A 20,345-nucleotide genomic window follows, 5' to 3' on the forward strand; every position below is an offset into this window, starting at 1 on the left:
AATCCAACAACTTAAAATATATCCAAATGGAAGCTTCCCTAGTTCACACCCGTCTTGAAAAATCTAAAATTGATCCCTTCAATGGGACATTCTTTAAGAGGTGGTAGGAAAGGGTTTTCTCTGCAATTGATGTAGTGAACTTGGGACACATTTTGACTGACCCAAAACTAGATGATAGTTCTCATATGTTACCAACCTGATAAATTGGAAATAAACAAGTTAGACATGCTATTCTAAATACCATTTTTAATGAACTTTTTGATATTCATTGTCAATTTAAAGTTGCAAAAGAAATTTGGGATGCAATGAATAAAAAATATATTTTGAAAGATGCAGGAACTCAAAAATATGCCATAGGGAATTTTAGAAATTTCAATATGACCGAGGATAGAGATATATCATCTCAAATCCATGACTACCACTTGTTGATTAATGACTTAGCTATTGAAGACATTAAATTACCCAAAACTTTTGTGGTTGCTTATTTAGTAGAGACTCCTCCAGAGTCTTGGAAAGACTATAAAAATAATATGAAACATAAAATGAAATAAAATTCCTTAGAGGATGTCATAATCCATATTAAGATTGAGGAACAAAACCGAAATAGGGACAATATTGAGAAAGCTAAGGAATTGTCTTCTAAGGCTAATGTAGTAGAAGAAAAACCTAAACCCAAAAAACAATAGGTCCAAGAAACAAAACTCTAGGACCAAGCCCAATGCATCAAACAAGGTTCATAACTCAACTATTAAAAAATGAGGTAATTGCTTTGTCTGTGGCAAGTCTGGATACTATGCAGCTCAATGTCGTCACAGTAAGAGAACTAAGAAGTCCAATTCAAAGGCAAATCTGGAAAAAACAAAGGTGATCACAATAGTAATCTTGTCTGAGGTGAGCATGGTCACCAATATGAGGATTAAGTGGTAGACTCTGGGGCTACCTGACACATCTGTGGGAATAGAAGTGCATTTATTTCCTATACCACTATAAGGAAAGAAGATGAACAAGTGTTCATGGGTGATTCTAGATTTACTCCAATGATTGGCAAATGGAAAGTTCTCCTCAAGCTAACCTCTGGAAAAGTGATTATCCTCAGTGATGTTCTTCATATGCCAAATATTTGTTGGAACTTGGTGTCAGTATCTTTGCTTGGAAAAATAGGAGTGAGGATCTTGTTTGACTCCGATAAAATAGTTTTAACTAAGAATGATGCATTTGTGGGAAATTACTATTGTAATCATGGTTTATTTATGTTGAATGTTTTTTATATTATCAATAATAGTGCATCTTCTTCTTCTGCTTAAATAGTCGATTCTTGTGATATTTGGCATAGTAGACTAGGGCATGTGGACTTTTCATATATGAAGAAATGGTTGAATTGAGTTTAATCCCTAAACTGTCCTTAGAATACCATAGAAAATTTGAATCTTGTGTAGAATCTAAAACCACAAAGAAATCTTGCAAATAAATTGAAAGATAATAAGATCTACTAAGTTTAATATACAGTGACTTAGGAGACTTAAAAAAATACAATGACTAGAGGTAGACCATTGGTACCCTAGGACACCGAGTTCGTCTTTGAGGAGGGTGAATCTATTTCAAGGACAGTGTTTGTCACGCCTCAGTCGATAAGCTTTTCTTCTTATTCATTATGTTTTTTGTTTATGTCTTTTGGGCTAGTATTTTGTTTCCATACCCTTAAATCCAACAACAAGAAGCTAACTGTCTGGGATCAACTACAACAAACCAAAGTATGTTAAGAACGTCTTGAAGTAGGAGGTTAGTCATTTAGGTTGTTGTCAATATAAATATAAAAACATCAGTGTATAAGTACTTGGTATCTTTTTCTAATACAATAAGAAATATTCATTTTCTATGACCCAGTTTCTAAAACTTTCACGGCTATTGCCCACTCAGCTGCCTACGCTGGATTATCCACTATTTAAAAGATATAATCTCTTCTAAAAGATGTGTTTAGTGTTTTAAGACACATCCCTTTAAAAGATGTGTCTAGTATTTTGAAGACACATCTATAAAATCTATAAATAGGGCACCATGACATATTCATTCATCAATTCTTTTCATTTTTTTTCTTTTTTCTTGTCATTCAAGTATTCTTTAACTTCAAGTCTAATCATTTCTCATTTTTACCAAATATTTGGTATTTAAGAGAGTATAAATTACCAAGTGATTCATTATTTATTATGGTATGAAGTGCTCTTATAACAAGAAAGTGATCATTATGTTCTGGGAGACGATTGTTCATAAACCATAAGCACCTAAGTGGGACAAATTCATTTTAAGGACATAAAGTCAAACCATCAATCTTATTTGTGAGTTTCAATTTTCTACTTTATTTTATTTGTATATTTATTATACACACTTATTATCCATATATTTTCAGTGATATGATAACATAATATTTATTTTTTCATATTTGGTAGTTTTAAAGTGTTATACATATCTAGGAGTTGAATTCATTTTTAACTCCAAATTTTAAGATATGGGGGAATTGGTCAAATAGGTTCAAAATTTAGATACCAATGTAGCGATCCCAATTCCCACATAACAAGAGAAAAATAAAATACCATTAAAATATCTTTAATAATAACTTCCTATCTGTCATATATAATGGTGGGATTTTTCCATAAATTAATTTATGATTTAAAAAAAGTACTTTGTGGTAGGATATTTTTTTTCAGCAAAAAAATTATTTGTAGCGAGTTTGTTATTATAAGTCCATGAACATCTGGTATCCACACAATAAAAGATCGAAGCTTATCATCTATAATAATAAACTATTATAATAAGGTAGATGATTGGCCATCATCTTAGGAGTCTTTTCTTAATCAATTTGATAATATCATATAGTTAATTACAATGGAATCTCTTTGTAATCAATATAATGTTACCTTATTAACCATTATCTTAACAATGGAGTCTTTTTTTTAATCATTTTGATAATTACAATGTAATCTCTTTGTAGTCAATATGATAACATCATATGACTTTAGAGGTCTAAGTTAGATGAAATATATGGAATAAACTACTCAAAATTTGGTCAATGTAATACCAATACCCGTACATTGATCATTTTTATTAGGTAAAGGATATCTAATCCATTGAAGAACCTCATTTAAAGGTTTGTAGTTGATTATAAGTCTTGGGGCACCCCTTTCAATCTCAGCAAATGCCCAAATGGAACAATGAATGCAATTTTATATTTGTTTTTTCTTCAATTTTGATTTGTCGAAATCTTGATTTTAAATCAAATTATTAAAAGATTGAAGCATTATGAAGGCAACCAATAGGATCCTTTTTATTAGGTAAAGGATACCTAATCCATTAAAGAACCTCATTTAAAGGCTTGTAGTTGATTACAAGTCTTTGAGCACCTGGAACTCCCTTACTAACTCAACTCTATCCTTTTATGATGAATTTCTTCTAATTAATGAAAGTTCTTCGTCATATGATAGTTCTTCTTCACAATCATCATGTGATTGTGTGAAAAACTGAAGTATCAACTATGTGTCAAACATGAATGGAATGTGATGCCTTTGATCATTAAATTTGGTTACAATTCCTTCATCACTTACTCAATTGGTTTGGTTGTGCCTTGGTAAATTTCAAATCCTAAGAATTTAATCCTGCTTTGAAATAGTTTGATCTTAGGGGTAAATATTACTAGTCTATTATCTTTGACAATTTTTTGAAAGATTTTTATATGCTTGAAGTGTTGATCAATAGAATTTGAAAATATAAGAACATCATCAATGTATGCAATGGTAAAGCTTATATAGGGATTGAAAATGTTATTAACCATTATCTTAACAATGAAGTATTTTTTTAATCATTTTGATAATTACTATGTAATCTCTTTGTAGTCAATTTGATAACATCATATATATGACTTTAGAAGTCTAAGTTAGATTACCCATTAAAATACGTCATGTTTGGGGTGGAATATTATGTCAAATATTTAAAAAAGAAAAATGAAAATAATTCGATAATATTTTTAGTAATATATCATATAACAAGAAAGTGGGTTTTGAAAATTTCACTTATTAAGAAGAGATTCTAAAAAGGAATTTTAAAATTTTATCAAATGTGTAAGTTCTGAGAAAGCAATTCCAAACATTAAGAAGTACTACTTACAACCTCTTTCAAAATCAAATGCGTAATGTAAAGTTGGACAACGTTTGTGAACATATTTGGGAGTCAACTTAGAAGTTTAGGATAGAAGAGTCAACTTTGTAAAGTTGGACAATGTTTGTGAACATATTTAGGAGTCAACTCAGAAGTTTAGGATAGAAGAGTCAACTTAGAAGGATGCAAGATTTAAATGTTAACGTGGACATGCATGACGTATACACTACAATGAAAGGAAAAAAAAAGAAAAAAAATAAGGAAAAACCCACTGCAAATCAATTAAAATACAAATCTTTTTTATAATATATTTTTTAAAATTTTATATTATATTTGGTGTAAAAAAACATTTTCTAGTTTTTATTTTCTAAAAATTATTTTATTTTATCTTTTTTTATTAATTATTTTTAGAAAATAAAATTTATAAAAACTTACTTGGTTTTGAGTTTTTATTATAAATGTAAAAAATGGTTTAAAAAATATAATTAAAATTTTCTATAATAGGATCATGTTGATAATAAAAATTTTATATAATAAAAATTATGATAATAAAAGTGAAATATAATGACATATCATTTTTCATATATCTTTGTATCCCCAAAGCATCATGTGATAAGTGGAGAAGAAAAGAAAATAGGATGAGAGCATTTATCCTTATTGACTCATAAATCCTTATTTATAGGCTCTACTCATCAAGCCTCGGAATAGATGAAGTTTTAATCAATTCCCATACATGGAAGCAGGCAAGCGTGGTTTTGCATGAGCATGGAGAGGCTTGGCTAGAAAGAGCTCGTTCATTGATTCTGTGAGGTCAATTTGGTCCTGGTTCGGTGGCACACTCCACGAAAAACATTGAAGGAGTCTCGCCAAGAGTGTAACTGTCAACGCTGTCCCTAAGGCAGTTCCAGGACACCCGCGTCTCCCAGTACTAAATGAAATGAACCGAAGCTCAGGCTCAGCTAAATCCACCACTTCATCATTCATATGCCGCTCTGGTTTAAACTTTAATGGCTCTTCCCACACTCTAGGGTTCCGTCCAAGCCCTACCCGGCTCAGCAGGACATGGCTGCCTTTGGGGATGAAGTAGCCGGCCACAACAGCGTCCGCCATGGACACATGGGGCACGTTGAATGGTGCCATGGGGTGAAGCCGCAGAGCTTCCCTAGCACAGGCTTTAACATATTTGAGCTGCGCGATATCGGATTCTTGAACAAGTCTATCCTTTGCAACCACTCTATCGATTTCTTCCACGGCCTTCTGCATAATCTCGGGTTTATTGATCATTTCTGCCATTGCCCACTCAGCTGCATGCGCTGGATTGTCCACTATTTCAATCATCAGTTCCTGCCAGATTGTATATAGTTAATATATATTGAACCCCAAAGAGAAGAACTTCAGAATATATATACGAAATTAAGATAACATATTAGAGCTAAATTCTCACTATGAGTTGGGCTTTGATCTCTTCTACTGATAGCAATGGTTTTCCCTTTGTGTCGCTGATTGTAATGAAAACATCGAGTATGTCCTCAACCTCCTTCTTCTCCCCATTCCTCCATTGTATTATTCTCTCATCCACTATCGGATCATGATGCTTGTTGATGATGCTCAAAGCCTCTTTTACCATCTTCTCATGGCCATCTAAGTCGAAGACTCTCAGGCATGGAAGGTAATCAGATGGAGAGAATACATATAGGTAAACAAGCGTGGTAAAGAGGGAGTTTACGTGTTCTTCTTCTTCAAGTCCAGGCCCTCCATCTTTCCTTCCTTCCCCAAAGTACCTTCTGCTGAACATCATCTTCCTAACCACATTTCCTGTGTATTGTCTGACTGCATTTCTCACATTCACAACCGATGAGTCCGTAAAATTATGGCTAGTAATACTAGAGAACTTACACTGGTTATAAATGAAGCGGACAAGATTGTCGGCTTCTTCAGTTCTCTTCTGGAGGAGCCAAATATGTCTTTCTGGCTTAAGCACCTCAGAAATGATGGTCCTTCTCATCTTCTTCCACTGCTCTCCCCATGGAGAAAGAGCTGTTGTCAGGAACCCTCTGCTCAAGTGATGGGACGCCATTGTAATAGGTCTGGATGCAAACACTGCATCATGTTCCTTCAAAATCTCCCTGGCAATCTCAGGCGAAATCACGGGAATGACATGGACATTGCCCAGTTTGATGCATGCAATCTCAGTGTTGAGTTCCTCCAAAAGTCCAAGTATCCACCGGAATACCGGCTTTTTTGTGAATAATTCAGGCAGGTTCCCAACTAATGGCCATGGAGTTGGGCCAGGAGGGAGCAGTGGCATTTGCTTGGTGATTAGGGTTTTGGGTTTGAGTTTGTAGAGGATGAGAAAAGCGAAAAAGAAAAGGAAAAGGAGCAAGAGGATGAATGGTAAATGAAGATGAAGTGAAACGAGCTTCAAGGTTTCAGAATTATGAGAGAGCAGGAAGAGGAATGAATTTGGAAATGAAGAAGACATGGTTGAGTTGCAGCTGCTACCCATCATCATTTGTCTCTTGCTGATCTTCAGTACTAGGATGCAAATTATGAGAAACCTCCCAGACCAATGTTAGGGTGAATTCACAATATTTCAACCAACACCAAGATTTTTTTACTATTTCTTTGTGCAAAATTAAATAGGTAATAACAACTAGTAGTAATAAATATATAAACTCATGTAACAAAAAAAAAATAAGATACCATAATTTTTACATGGAAAACCCTCCAATGCGAAGGGAAAAACCATAAGACCTAATTCAGTTCAAACTTCTATTATCAATAATAATGGGTTATACTTGTCTTTTCTAGAATAATCTCTAAAGACTACCAAATACATCAAAAGTACATATATACTTGGATTATACAATCTCTCTTGGTAAAAGAAATAAAGAAAAATTGGAGAAAGTATAAAAAAAAATGTCGTTACTGTTCATGAGCAGTAACACCAGTTCTCGAGCTCAAAATCTGATCTTATCGTTCATATTGTTTATACTCGAGTTTTGAACATTTCCTCCAAATTTCCACTGGATCGAACCACAGATGAAGCAGGATCAACCTATTGATAAAATCTGGACAAATGTGTTTTTTTTTTCTCTCTTATCTTCTCTTTGTTTTTTTTTTTTTTTTTTCTCGATTTCTTTTTTGTTTTTTTGTTTTTTAATGTAACTGACTTGGCCCTAAGCACATGGGGCCCACTTCCCCACATACGAGGGAGCCCAACAACAAATAAAAGCGAAAAGGAAAAGGAAGATGAGCAAGAAAATGAACAGTCAATGCAGATGAATTCGAAGTAAAGCAAGCTCTAAGGTTTCAGAATTATGAGAGAGCAGAAAGAGTAATGGATTTGGATATGAAGAAGACGTGGTTGAGGTGCAGCCGCTAGTCATCAGCATTGGTCTCTTTCTGATCTTCAGTACTAGGATGAAAATTAATTAATGGTAGGCATGCATTGGAAATCTCCCGTACATTTGCTCTCTTTACACTGGTTATAAATGAAGCGGACAAGATTGTCGGCTTCTTCAGTTCTCTTCTGGAGAAGTCACATATGTCTCTCCTGCTTATGCACCTCAGAAGTGAGGATACTTCTCATCTTCTTCCACTGCTCTCCCCATGGCGAAAGGACTGTGGTCAAGAATCTGCTCAAGTGATGGGACTCCATTGGAATAGGTCAGGATGCAAACACTGCATCATGTTTCTTCAAAAACTCCCTTCCAATCTCAGGCGAAATCACGGGAATGACATGGACATTGCCCAGTTTGATGCATGCGATCTCATTGTTCAGTTCTTCCTAAAGCCCAAGTATCCACCGGAATGCCGGCTTTTTTTGTGAATAATTCAGGTAGGTTCCCAACTAGGCCATGGAGCTGGACCTCGAGGGAGCAGTGGCATTTGCTTGGTGATTAGGGTTTTGGGTTTGAGTTTGTAGAGGATGAGAAAAGCGAAGAGGAAAAGGAAAAGGAGCAAGAAGATGAATGGTAAATGAGGATGAAGTGAATCCAAGGTTTCAGAATTATGAGAGAGCAGGAAGAGTAACGGATTTGGAAATGAAGAAGCCATGGTTGAGTTGCAGCTGCTACTCATCATCATTTTTCTCTTGCTGATGTTAAGGTGCAGAACAATGGAGTCTGGATCCCTCCGAATCCTAATCCTAAGACCCATCGAAAATGTGAAGGTACCATTCTCCCACACTAATATTATTTATTTCTAAAGTGATGTCGATTAGGGAGGAAACTTCCGAAAGAAATAATATTGAAGAGTTGCTTCTTACGCATGAAATGAAGAAGCAAACTTTTTATTGAAGAAAAACATTCTCTCTTTTATGAAAAGAACATTTCAATCTCTTACTATCACTTTCAATAAAAACATGACAAATTCTCATCAAAGACAGGACCACTTCTTTGGACAGCAATAAATATGCTGTCACACATCGACAGAAAAACAACTTGGGTGTTTTAAAAAATACTTTTCAATTATTTTCAAGAATTTCATATTAAAATAATAATGATAATTAATTAATTTTACGTCCGATCCCACTACTTCAAAAATATCATTGAATATAAATGCATGACGTAAAGGTTTGGAAGTATGATTGCATGTAGATGACGTAATAAAAGAAGAAAAAGGGAAAAAAAAAACCTACAAATCAATTTAAAGTAAAATATATTTTTTTTAATTTTTCTATTTTATACATTGATATCTTCTTTCATGTATAATATGTTGGAATTTATATATGTAAATGGAAATTAGGATTTTTTTTTTTTTTTTTTGAAAAACATGTTTGTTAATAAATACAATTTATTTTAAATAACGTATCTTGTACAACTTCTTCTAAAAGATGTGTTTGTTGTTTTAAGACACGACCCTTTAAAAGATGTTTAGTATTTTAAAGGCACATCTCTTTTAAAGGTTATCATCAAATCTATAAATAGGGACTCTCATGACATATTAATTCATCAATTCTTTTCATTTTTTCTTCTTTTTACCAAATATTTGGTATTTAAGAAAATACAAATTATTAAGTGATTCACTATTTCTCATGATTTGAAGTGCTATTATCATAAAAAAAAATGATCATTATATCCTAAGAGGCAATTGCCCATAAATAATAAGCACCTGAGTGAGACAAATTCGTCTTAAAGTCATAGAGTCAAACTATCAATCTTATTTGTGAGTTTCGATTTTCTACTTCATTTTATTTGTATATTTATTATACACACTTATTATCCATATATTTTCAATGATCTGGATAACATAATATTTATTTTTTCATATTCAACGGTTTTAAATAGTGTTATACATATCTAGGAGTTGAATTCATTTTTAACTCCAAATTTTAAGATATGGGGGAATTGGTCCAATAGGTTCAAAATTTATATACCAATGTAGCGATCCCAATTCCCACATAAGAAGAGAAAAATAAAATACCATTAAAATATCTTTAATAATAACTTCCTATCTATCATATATACTGGTGGGATTTTTCCATAAATTAATTTATGATTAAAAAAAAGTATTTTGTGGTAGGATTTTTTTTTTGCAAAAAAAATTATTTGTAGCAAGTTTGTTATTATAAGTCCATGAATATCTGGTATCCACACAGTTAATAAAAGATCGAAGCTTATCATCTATAGTTAATAAAAGATCGAAGCTTATCATCTATAATAATAAACTGATATAATAAGGTAGATGATTGACCATCATCCTAGGAGTCTTTTCTTAATCAATTTGATAATATCATATAGTTAATTACAATGGAATCCATTTGTAATCAATATGATGTTACCTTATTAACGATTATCTTAACAATGAAGTCTTTTTTTTAATAATTTTGATAATTACAATGTAATCTCTTTGTAGTCAATTGATAACATCATATGACTTTAGAGGTCTAGGTTAGATGAAATATATGGAAAAAAAACTACTCAAAATTTGGTCAATGCAATACCAAGACCCGTACATTGATCCTTTTTATTAGGTAAAGGATACCTAATCCATTGAAGAACCTCATTTAAAGGCTTGTAGTTGATTATAAGTCCTGAGGCACCTCTTTCAATCTCAGCAAATGCCCAAATGGAACAGTGAATGCAATCTTATATTTATCTTTTTCTTCACTTTTAATTTGTCAAAATCCTGATTTTAAATCAAATTTTGAAAAGATTAAAGCATCATGAAGGCAACCAATAAAATCCCTTTTATTACTTAAAGGATACCTAATCCATTGAAGAACCTCATTTAAAGGCTTGTAGTTGATCACAAATCTTGGGCCACCTGGAACTCCCTTACTAACTCAACTCTATCCTTTTATGATGAATTTCTTCTAATTAATGAAAGTTCTTCATCATATGATAGTTCTTCTTCACAATCATCATGTGATTGTATGAAAAACTGAAGTATCAACTATGTGTCAAACATGAATGGAGTGTGATGCCTTTGATCATTAAATTTGGTTACAATTCCTTCATCACTTACTCAATTGGTTTGGTTGTGCCTTGGTAAATTTCAAATCTTAAGAATTTAATCCCGCTTTGAAATAGTTTGATCTTAGGGTAGAAATTACTAGTCCATTCTCTTTGACAATTTTTTGAAAGATTTTTATATGCTTGAAGTGTTGATCAATAGAATTTAAAAATATAAGAACATCATCAATATATACAATGGTAAAGCTTGTATAGGGATTGAAAATGTTATTAACCATTATCTTAACAATGAAGTCTTTTTTTAATCATTTTGATAATTACAATGCTTGATAACATCATATTACTTTAGAGGTCTAAGTTAGATGACCCATTAAAATACGTCATGTTTGGGGTGGAATATTATGTCAACGATTTTAAAAAGAAATATATCATATGACAAAAGAGTGGGTTTTGAAAATTTCACTCATTAACAAGAGATTCTAAAAAGGAATTTTAAAATTTTATCAAATGTCTAAGGTTCTAAGAAAGCAATTCCAAACATTAAGAAGTACTACTTATGACCTCTTTCAAAATCAAATGCGTAATGTAAAGTTGGACAACGTTTGTGAACATATTTAGGAGTCAACTCAGAAGTTTAGGATAGAAGAGTCAACTTAGAAGGATGTAAGATTTAAATATTGACGTGGGCACGCATGACATATACACTTCAATGAAAGGAAAAAAAGAAAAAAAAGAAAAAAGGAAAAAAAAGAAAAGAAAAAGAAAAACCCACTTCAAATCAATTAAAACACAAATATTTTTTATAATATATATTTTTTAAATTTTATATTATATTTGGTGTAAAAAACATTTTCTAGTTTTTATTTTCTAAAAATTATTTTATTTTATCTTTTTTTTATTAATTATTTAAGAAAATAAAATTTATAAAATCTTACTTGATTTTGAGTTTTTATTAATGTAAAAAATGGTTTAGAAAATATAACTAAAATTTTATATAATACACATGTTATTATATAAAGTATATTATTATATTACATTTATTTATTATTCTTTTTATTTTTAGAAATACCTTTATAGCTTCTCACTATTATAAAATTAAAATATCAAGGACACAAACTTTTAGCTTTAACAACACATAATATGATTTATATAGTTTCTGACTATGAGATAAAACAAATAAAAATTATGATAATAAAAGTGAAATATAATGACATATCATTTTTCATATATCTTTGTATCCCCAAAGCATCATGTGATGAGTGGAGAAGAAAAGAAAATTGGATGAGAGCATTTATCTTTATTAACTCATAAATCCTTATTTATAGGCTCTACTCATCAAGCTTCGGAATGGATGAAGTTTTAATCAATTCCCATACATGGAAGCATGCAAGCGTGGTTTTGCATGAGCATGGAGAGGCTTGGCTAGAAAGAGGTCGTTCATTGATTCTGTGAGGTCAATTTGGTCCTGGTTCGGTGGCACACTCCACGAAAAACATTGAAGGAGTCTCGCCAAGAGTGTAACTGTCAAGGCTGTCCCTAAGGCAGTTCCAGGACACCCGCGTCTCCCAGTACTAAATGAAATGAACCGAAGCTCAGGCTCAGCTAAATCCACCACTTCATCATTCATATGCCGCTCTGGTTTAAACTTTAATGGCTCTTCCCACACTCTAGGGTTCCGTCCAAGCCCTACCCGGCTCAGCAGGACATGGCTGCCTTTGGGGATGAAGTAGCCGGCCACAACAGCGTCCGCCATGGACACATGGGGCACGTTGAATGGTGCTATGGGGTGAAGCCGCAGAGCTTCCCTAGCACAGGCTTTAACATATTTGAGCTGCGCGATATCGGATTCTTGAACAAGTCTATCCTTTCCAACCACTCTATCGATTTCTTCTACGGCCTTCTGCATAATCTCGGGTTGATTGATCATTTCTGCCATTGCCCACTCAGCTGCATGCGCTGGATTATCCACTATTTCAATCATCAGTTCCTGCCAGATTGTATATAGTTAATATATATTGAACCCCAAAGAGAAGAACTTCAGAATATATATACGAAATTAAGATAACATATTAGAGCTAAATTCTCACTATGAGTTGGGCTTTGATCTCTTCTACTGATAGCAATGGTTTTCCCTTTGTGTCGCTGATTGTAATGAAAACATCGAGTATGTCCTCAACCTCCTTCTTCTCCCCATTTCTCCATTGTATTATTCTTTCATCCACAATCGGATCATGATGCTTGTTGATGATTCTCAAAGCCTCTTTTACCATCTTCTCATGGCCATCTAGGTCGAAGACTCTCAGGCATGGAAGGTAATCAGATGGAGAGAATACATATAGGTAAGCAAGCGTGGTAAAGAGGGAGTTTACGTGTTCTTCTTCTTCAAGTCCAGGCCCTCCATCTTTCCTTCCTTCCCCAAAGTACCTTCTGCTGAACATCATCTTCCTAACCACATTTCCTGTGTATTGTCTGACTGTATTTCTCACATTCACAACCGATGATTCCGTAAAATTATGGCTAGTAATACTAGAGAACTTACACTGGTTATAAATGAAGCGGACAAGATTGTCGGCTTCTTCAGTTCTCTTCTGGAGGAGCCACATATGTCTTGCTGGCTTAAGCACCTCAGAAGTGATGATCCTTCTCATCTTCTTCCACTGCTCTCCCCATGGCGAAAGGACTGTGGTCAGGAATCCTCTGCTCAAGTGATCGGACGTCATTGTAATAGGTCTGGATGCAAACACTGCATCATGTTTCTTCAAAAACTCCCTGGCAATCTCAGGCGAAATCACGGGAATGACATGGACATTGCCCAGTTTGATGCATGCAATCTCAGTGTTGAGTTCCTCCAAAAGTCCAAGTATCCACCGGAATACCGGCTTTTTTGTGAATAATTCAGGCAGGTTCCCAACTAATGGCCATGGAGTTGGGCCAGGAGGGAGCAGTGGCATTGGCTTGGTGATTAGGGTTTTGGGTTTGAGTTTGTAGAGGATAAGAAAAGCGAAAAAGAAAAGGAAAAGGAGCAAGAGGATGAATGGTAAATGAAGATGAAGTGAAACGAGCTTCAAGGTTTCAGAATTATGAGAGAGCAGGAAGAGGAATGAATTTGGAAATGAAGAAGACATGGTTGAGTTGCAGCTGCTACCCATCATCATTTGTCTCTTGCTGATCTTCAGTACTAGGATGCATGAGAAACCTCCCATACATTTGCTCTCTCTTTATAGGCAAATGGACTTTCACTATACAGGCCTTTCATACTTCCCATCAATGGTAGGATTACTCCTCTTGTACGGTCAAAATCATGTTAGATTTTGGTCCAACAGACAGGGGTGGCATGGTCTGGTAGGATAAATTGGTATAATATTTAGGGAAATACGGTCGACCCATATCCAAACAATTGAATTTGATAATGTAATCTCTTGTCAGTGATCTTAAGAGGATAAAATTTGTTCTAACCCAATAAAAAAAATGCCTCCATTTTGTGACACATGGTAAATGTGAAGGTGCAGAACCATATAGTTTGGATCCCTCCTAATCCTAATCCTAAGCCCCATTAAAAAAATCCCACCACTTTTTTGGACACATACAACAAATTATTATTATTTTCTTCCAAGTGGCGTACGTTGATTTTAGGGAGGAAACTTTTTATGAAAAGACCATTGTCTCTCCATGAAAAGAAAAACGTTTTAATTAATCTCTTACTATTACTTGCAATAAAAATGTGATAAATTATCATCAATTATTACTATTACTATTACAAGTCCATTGGATGGCAATAAATATGTTGTCACACATCGAGTGAAAACGACTCATGTAGTTTAAAAAATAGCAATTTTTAAAAATAATTTTAAAAAATAGTTTTCAATTATTTTCAAAAATAAAATTTTATTTTAAAACTCAAACATAAATTAATATAATTTTCTCAATTTATTCTTACCCCGAATATAAACATTTTTGAAATATTTTTAATTTTCTAATCTTAATGCATAAAACCTATGAAAAATAGCTTAAAACATCTTATTTTTTTTTAAATTAATCTATTTTCATAACAAATTTGAAAAAATTAATTTCAATTAAACTTTTGCAAACATAATTTTTAAATTTGAAAACATTTTTCTATTCATACTAAATACACCCATAACTTTTACTTTAGTTGTTTTAAAAGGTGTTGTCAATTAAATCAAAAAATAAGATTTTCCTTCTCTTTTTGATAATTTTTTTGCTTTTTCAAGGTCTTTGAGAAATAGCTTTTTGTGTCAACATTTTCCAATCTTCTCTAGACTCTAGCATTCATAGAGCTAATAGAAGAAATTTATTATCCATCACCTAATAATTGAGTTTGTTTAATTTTATTCAATTTGATAATTAAAAAAATTTATCATAAAGTTTAAATATTGTGTGTTAAAATATCGAGTTTTCTTTATAATTCTCGATAATTTTATTTTTATTCATATTAGATCAAGAAGCTTTTTATATAGTGAGTTACTCTCCACTAAAAGATTCGATGTTATCGTTGGAATAATTAAAAAAAAAAAAAAAAGCGTAAGCCTAAAAAGATTTGTTTCGTGAAGGGATTAAAATGTTAAAATGAACCATATTAATAGCGCCCATTCAACCCTACCCCCACCCTCGATGTTGGCCTTTTGGACAAGACGTTTTTTCATTGAATTTATAAAAATCTGCGGGGCCATGTTTTGACACACAATAAGGGTGGAGGATCAAAAGCCAGGAGTCTGGATCCCTCCTACTCAAAAGTTCAAGCCATGTGGGTCATGTTGTGAGACAGACGGTTGAAGAAGCAGAATTTCATATTTAAAAATTAATTAATTAATTAATTAATTAATTAATTTTACATATGATCCCACTACAAAAATATTTATCACATGATAATTGCGTGGTTCAACGTAGAAAATGAAAATCACAACACGGAAGTGACACGTTTGGAAGTTTGAAGGTTTGAATGAAACTTATGTAGATGATATGTAAACATGGTCTCAATCCATTGAACTTCTTAAGAACCATTTAATTAATTTAAAATTTATAAATGTATTATTTAGTTGATTTAAATTTGAAGTTCAATTTAATTATAGAATATTTTTAGTATTTATAATAATATATGACATTTTATTTATCTATTATTTGATTTTTTTTAATTAAATGACATTAATAATCATTTTTTTATTTTTTAAAATTATAAAAATATAAGTTGAGAAATTCATATAAGTTAAATGAGTCATATCATACACGGATCAATTTCACATGGTTAATTAAACATGTTAAACATATCATATATAAGTTTATATAAGTTAGGTCATAAATGGATTATTTTAAAATCATTACGTAAACAAGTTATATAATGTTGTAAAGTGTTTCAAATTCTTAATTAGCATAAATTCATTTTTGCAAAGATTATTGTATAAAATATTTTCTAAGTCGATATGATATTATAACAATAGTTTTTTTTCTTTTTATAGAATAAGCAGAAAGATATTAGGAATATCTTTCTATATATTATAAGTGATGAGTGGAAAAGTCATTAAATAGAGATAAGGTTGTAAAGGCTATACGTGATTGATAGAGGCGTTCAATGGAGGTAGATGAGCTGTGGTTAAAAATACAAATATAAGGAATGAGAAAATATGAGATGTTTTGAAAATTCAATAATTACATTTAGTTTTTATCTTATGTAATATCGTCTATGATATAGTCGAATTATTTTCTTTCATTTATCGATATAAATATGGTTAGTCGAATCATGTTAAAATTACATGTATTTTAATGTAAATGATTTATTTTTGTGTTTTTGAGTTAACATTGTTTGCATTAAAACTTTCATTTGCACAACAAATAAATCATAAATGGGTCAACTTGCTAAATGGGTTAGATGGATTGATTCGAGTTTAAATGGGTTATAAAAATTGACATGGCTAAATAGGATGAAGGATGAGAAAAGCGAAAACGAGCAAGAGAAAATGGACAGTAAATGCAGATGAATTCGAAGTAAAGCAAGCTCTAAGGTTTCAGAATTACGAGAGACCTCCCATACATTTGCTCTCTCATTAGGCAAATGAACTTCCACATGCATGCAGACCTCCCACTTTCCACATGCAATAATTCTCGTCATGAACACGACAACTTCTTTTGGACCCCCCAAGATGTTGGGTTTTGGTACAATTCACGTAGTGCAATTATAGAAAACACCTGTAAAATTTTGGGTTGATTTCATTTACATTTAAAATTTAGGATTAATTTCATCCACATCCCAATAATTTTAAAATTTTTATATTTTAATAAATATTTTTTAAAAATAAAAAGACAACTTAATTTTTGTGGTGAGGACAGGCCCAATTTTGTGGACAAAAAAAATATTTGTACATGTGACCTCTACTTTAAAGATACCTATTAGTGAATGAACTTATAATATTCAATAAATGAAACAAGAGTTTCATCAAAATAAATATTCATAGAAAAATATCATTCAAATCTTGCATCTACAAGGTTTAATAAATGTTTATTATAAAAAGAGAGTTAAAATCAATAGAAAATTACTAATCACTATTGAAAACCCAACTTAATAAGTTATATATACTAGCAATGACAATAAATATAATATAATAGAAAAAATATATATGTACAAAAGAATTTAAAGTTATATATTTTTTAAACCTCTCGTATATTTGATTTCGTTTGTGTGAAATAATTAATAAGTAAAATAAATAAAATCCATAATCCATGATCGAATTAATAATTTATATTCAACATATTATGATCTAAATATGTAAAAATTAATTTATAGATCAAAATTTTGAATGTGGGTGTACTATCTTTGTATTTGTTGGTACACTATACACCTATTTAACAACATGAAAGACTTTTTTTCATTTAATTAAATTCAGATTAAATTAAAAAATCAAGTCATTTTTTAAACAAAACTCACCGTGGCAAAAGTAGAATCTCAAAGACCCTTAATTTGCCACCAAGTAATAATTCAAATTGCTCAAAAATAGAAATTTATATTTTTTTTAGTCAAATCCTATAAAAAGTTTATATATTTTTCCTAGTCGGAATTTCTATTTAGTTAAGTATAAGTATATATAAATAGAAGATTATGTAATATTTGAATAAAAAAGAGTGGTGAAATGTAATAAAATTTTTAATTCTTCCTAATTTCATATTCTTTGTAATAATTGTTTATGTTTATCTAACAACACTATTACTCCAATAAATTGGAAACAAAATCATACAAAAAAATGGTAAGTGGAATGTATTTATTTCACGTCCTTCGACTCAATAAAGACAATTGTAACGATTGGAATATAAAGATAAGGGTTTTGCTTAGTTCACAAAGACACATGAAAGTTTATAGAGAAAGACCACAAAAAGTCATAAGATGAAACCACTATATCTCCAAATCAAAAACAATTTTTTAAAAGATATAAGGAAGGAAAACAAAAACGCATTTACCATTTTCTATCAAATAAGGAATGAAAATAGTTTTCAAAAGATTTTAAGTACAATTACTTCCAAAGAATTTTAGAAGATAAGGTATGAAAAGTTTGTATTCAAGCTCTCAGTGGAGAATACGAGAAGTTTTTCATAAAATTTCAAATTAGTGGTTGTGTGGATTCTTTGAGGTCAATTTGCTCGTGGTTGTGTGGCGCACTCCATGAAAAACCTTGAAGAAGCCTTGCCAAGAGTGTAACTGTCAATGTTGTCCCTAGGGCAGTTCCAAAGCACCATTGTCTCTTAGCACTAAATGAAATGAATCGAACCTCAGGCTCAGCTAAATCCAACACATCATCATTCATATGCCGCTCTGGTTTGAACCTTAATGGCTCTTCCCAAACTTTAGGGTTTCGCCCAAGCCCTACCTGGTTCAGTAGGACATGACTGCCTTTAGGGATGAAGTAGCCGGCTACAATAGCATCCACCATGGACAGATGGGGGTCATTGAATGATGACATGGGGTGAAGACGCATAGCTTCCCTTCCACATGCCTTAACATATTTGAGCTGCATAATATCGAATTCTTTAACAAGTCTCTCCTTTCCAACCACTCTATCGATTTCTTCCATGACCTTCTGCATAATCTCGGGTTAATTGATCATTTTGACCTGGTAGACAATACCTAGTTGATCAACAAGAAGAAGACTCAAGTCACAAACCAAGATCAACTACAACAAACCAAAGTCTGTTAAGAATTCCTTGAAATAGGAGGTTAGTTAGTTAGGTTGTTGTCAATATAAATATAAAAAAATCAATGTACAAGTACTTGATATTTTTTTCTAATACAATAAGAAATATTCATTTTCTGCAACCTAGTTTCTAAAACTTTCATGGTATTAGAGCTTTGGTATTTTCTTGACAAGACTTTTTCTTCTTCATATCAGTTTCAGTTTTTCTTAGACAACCTCCATTCTATTCATGATGAGTTCAACATAGTCATTAGGGTTACAAGCTAGTACTTTACCTTCATTCACTGGTGTTACTCAAACAATGCAGATACTGAATCATGCAATATCGATCAAACTTGATAAAAATAATTACGTTCTTTGGAGAACACAAATGAAGAATGTTATCTTTGCCAGTGGCTTTGAAGATCATATTGAGGGTCTGAAAATTTGTCCACCTCAGATAACAAGTTCTGGAGAAACAAACCCATATTTTATTTTGTGGCGACGATTCGATAGCATGATTCTCAGTTGGATCTACTCCTCACTTATTCCTAAAATGATGGTCCAAATAGTTGCCTATCAATCCTCTCATGTAGCCTTGTTTGCTTTAGAATGAATCTTTTTAGCTTCCTCAAGGGCTAGGGTGATGCAACTACGCCTAGAGTTCCAAACCACAAGAAAAGGGTCATTGACAATGATGGAATATATTCTTAAACTAAAGAGTTTGGAGGATAATTTGGCGGCCATTGGAGAACCTGTGACTGATAGAGATCAGATTCTCCAACTTCTTGGAGGTCTTGGGGTAGACTACAACTCGATAGTAGCCTCTTTTAAAATACGTGAAGATGATATGTCTCTCCATTCTGTACACAACATTTTACTCACCCATGAACAACGACTTGGCTTTCAGAATTTAGTTACAGAAGATAACATCATCTCTACTAATCTTGCTACACCACAATATCAACATTTTAACAATAAAATATCATCCAACAGAAATCTCTCCGGTCAAAATAGGTAGTCTGGGTTCAACATAAGAAGAGATACAAATGGTAGGTGCTCACAATCATCTCAGAATCGACCATAGTGCCAGCTTTGGCCATACTATGGTTCGTTGCTACCACAAATTTGATATTAACTTCCAAGGCTACAACCTTAATATGGACACTGTTCAAACCAATAAACCAAATGATAAGAATCCAGTGCAAGCTATGATGGCATCTCCTTCCACCATATCTGATGAGACATGGTTTTTTGACACTAGTGCTATACATCACCTACCACAAAGTGTTGATACACTCTCAAATGTACGACCATACATGGGTAATGATAAGGTGATCGTTGGGAATGGTAAGCACCTTCGTATTTTACATACAAACACTACCTTATTTGATTCCTCTTCTAAAACCTTTCAGCCAAGACAAGTACTTCACGTTTCTTATATTGCTACTAATCTCATTAGTGTCTCACATTTTTGTGTCGATAATAATACTTTCTTTGAGTTTCATCCTCGGTTATTTTTTGTCAAAGATCAGGTCACCAAGAAGATACTTTTTCAATGACGTCTTGAACATGGCTTATATAGATTCCTTGCCAAATTTGTGTC

The 20,345-nt window shown here is 32.4% G+C and overlaps 3 protein-coding genes across 3 annotated transcripts; all 3 read right to left on the reverse strand.

Moving 5' to 3' along the window:
- Positions 1-4,772: 4,772 nt before the first annotated feature.
- LOC100241541 (tryptophan N-monooxygenase CYP79A68) lies at positions 4,773-6,686 on the reverse strand. Its single transcript, XM_002274884.3, has 2 exons — positions 5,591-6,686; positions 4,773-5,490 (listed from the first exon to the last, which is right to left on the reverse strand). Exons 1-2 carry the CDS (start codon positions 6,656-6,658, stop codon positions 4,867-4,869), a joined length of 1,692 nt encoding a protein of 563 aa, XP_002274920.2. The 5' UTR covers positions 6,659-6,686; the 3' UTR covers positions 4,773-4,866.
- A 5,228-nt stretch (positions 6,687-11,914) lies between these two features.
- Positions 11,915-13,690, reverse strand: LOC100263812 (tryptophan N-monooxygenase CYP79A68). The gene is made up of 2 exons (XM_002274916.5): positions 12,653-13,690; positions 11,915-12,552 (listed from the first exon to the last, which is right to left on the reverse strand). Exons 1-2 carry the CDS (start codon positions 13,688-13,690, stop codon positions 11,929-11,931), a joined length of 1,662 nt encoding a protein of 553 aa, XP_002274952.3. The 3' UTR covers positions 11,915-11,928.
- Positions 13,691-18,169: 4,479 nt separating this feature from the next.
- On the reverse strand, positions 18,170-18,652 carry LOC100258660 (phenylalanine N-monooxygenase CYP79D16-like). The gene has a single exon (XM_010660009.1). The coding sequence runs from the start codon at positions 18,650-18,652 to the stop codon at positions 18,170-18,172; it is 483 nt and encodes a 160-aa protein (XP_010658311.1).
- Between the last annotated feature and the right edge of the window lie 1,693 nt (positions 18,653-20,345).

The sequence above is a fragment of the Vitis vinifera genome, chromosome 13 (genome assembly GCF_030704535.1).
Source record: "Vitis vinifera cultivar Pinot Noir 40024 chromosome 13, ASM3070453v1".
Classification (NCBI taxonomy): domain Eukaryota; kingdom Viridiplantae; phylum Streptophyta; class Magnoliopsida; order Vitales; family Vitaceae; genus Vitis; species Vitis vinifera.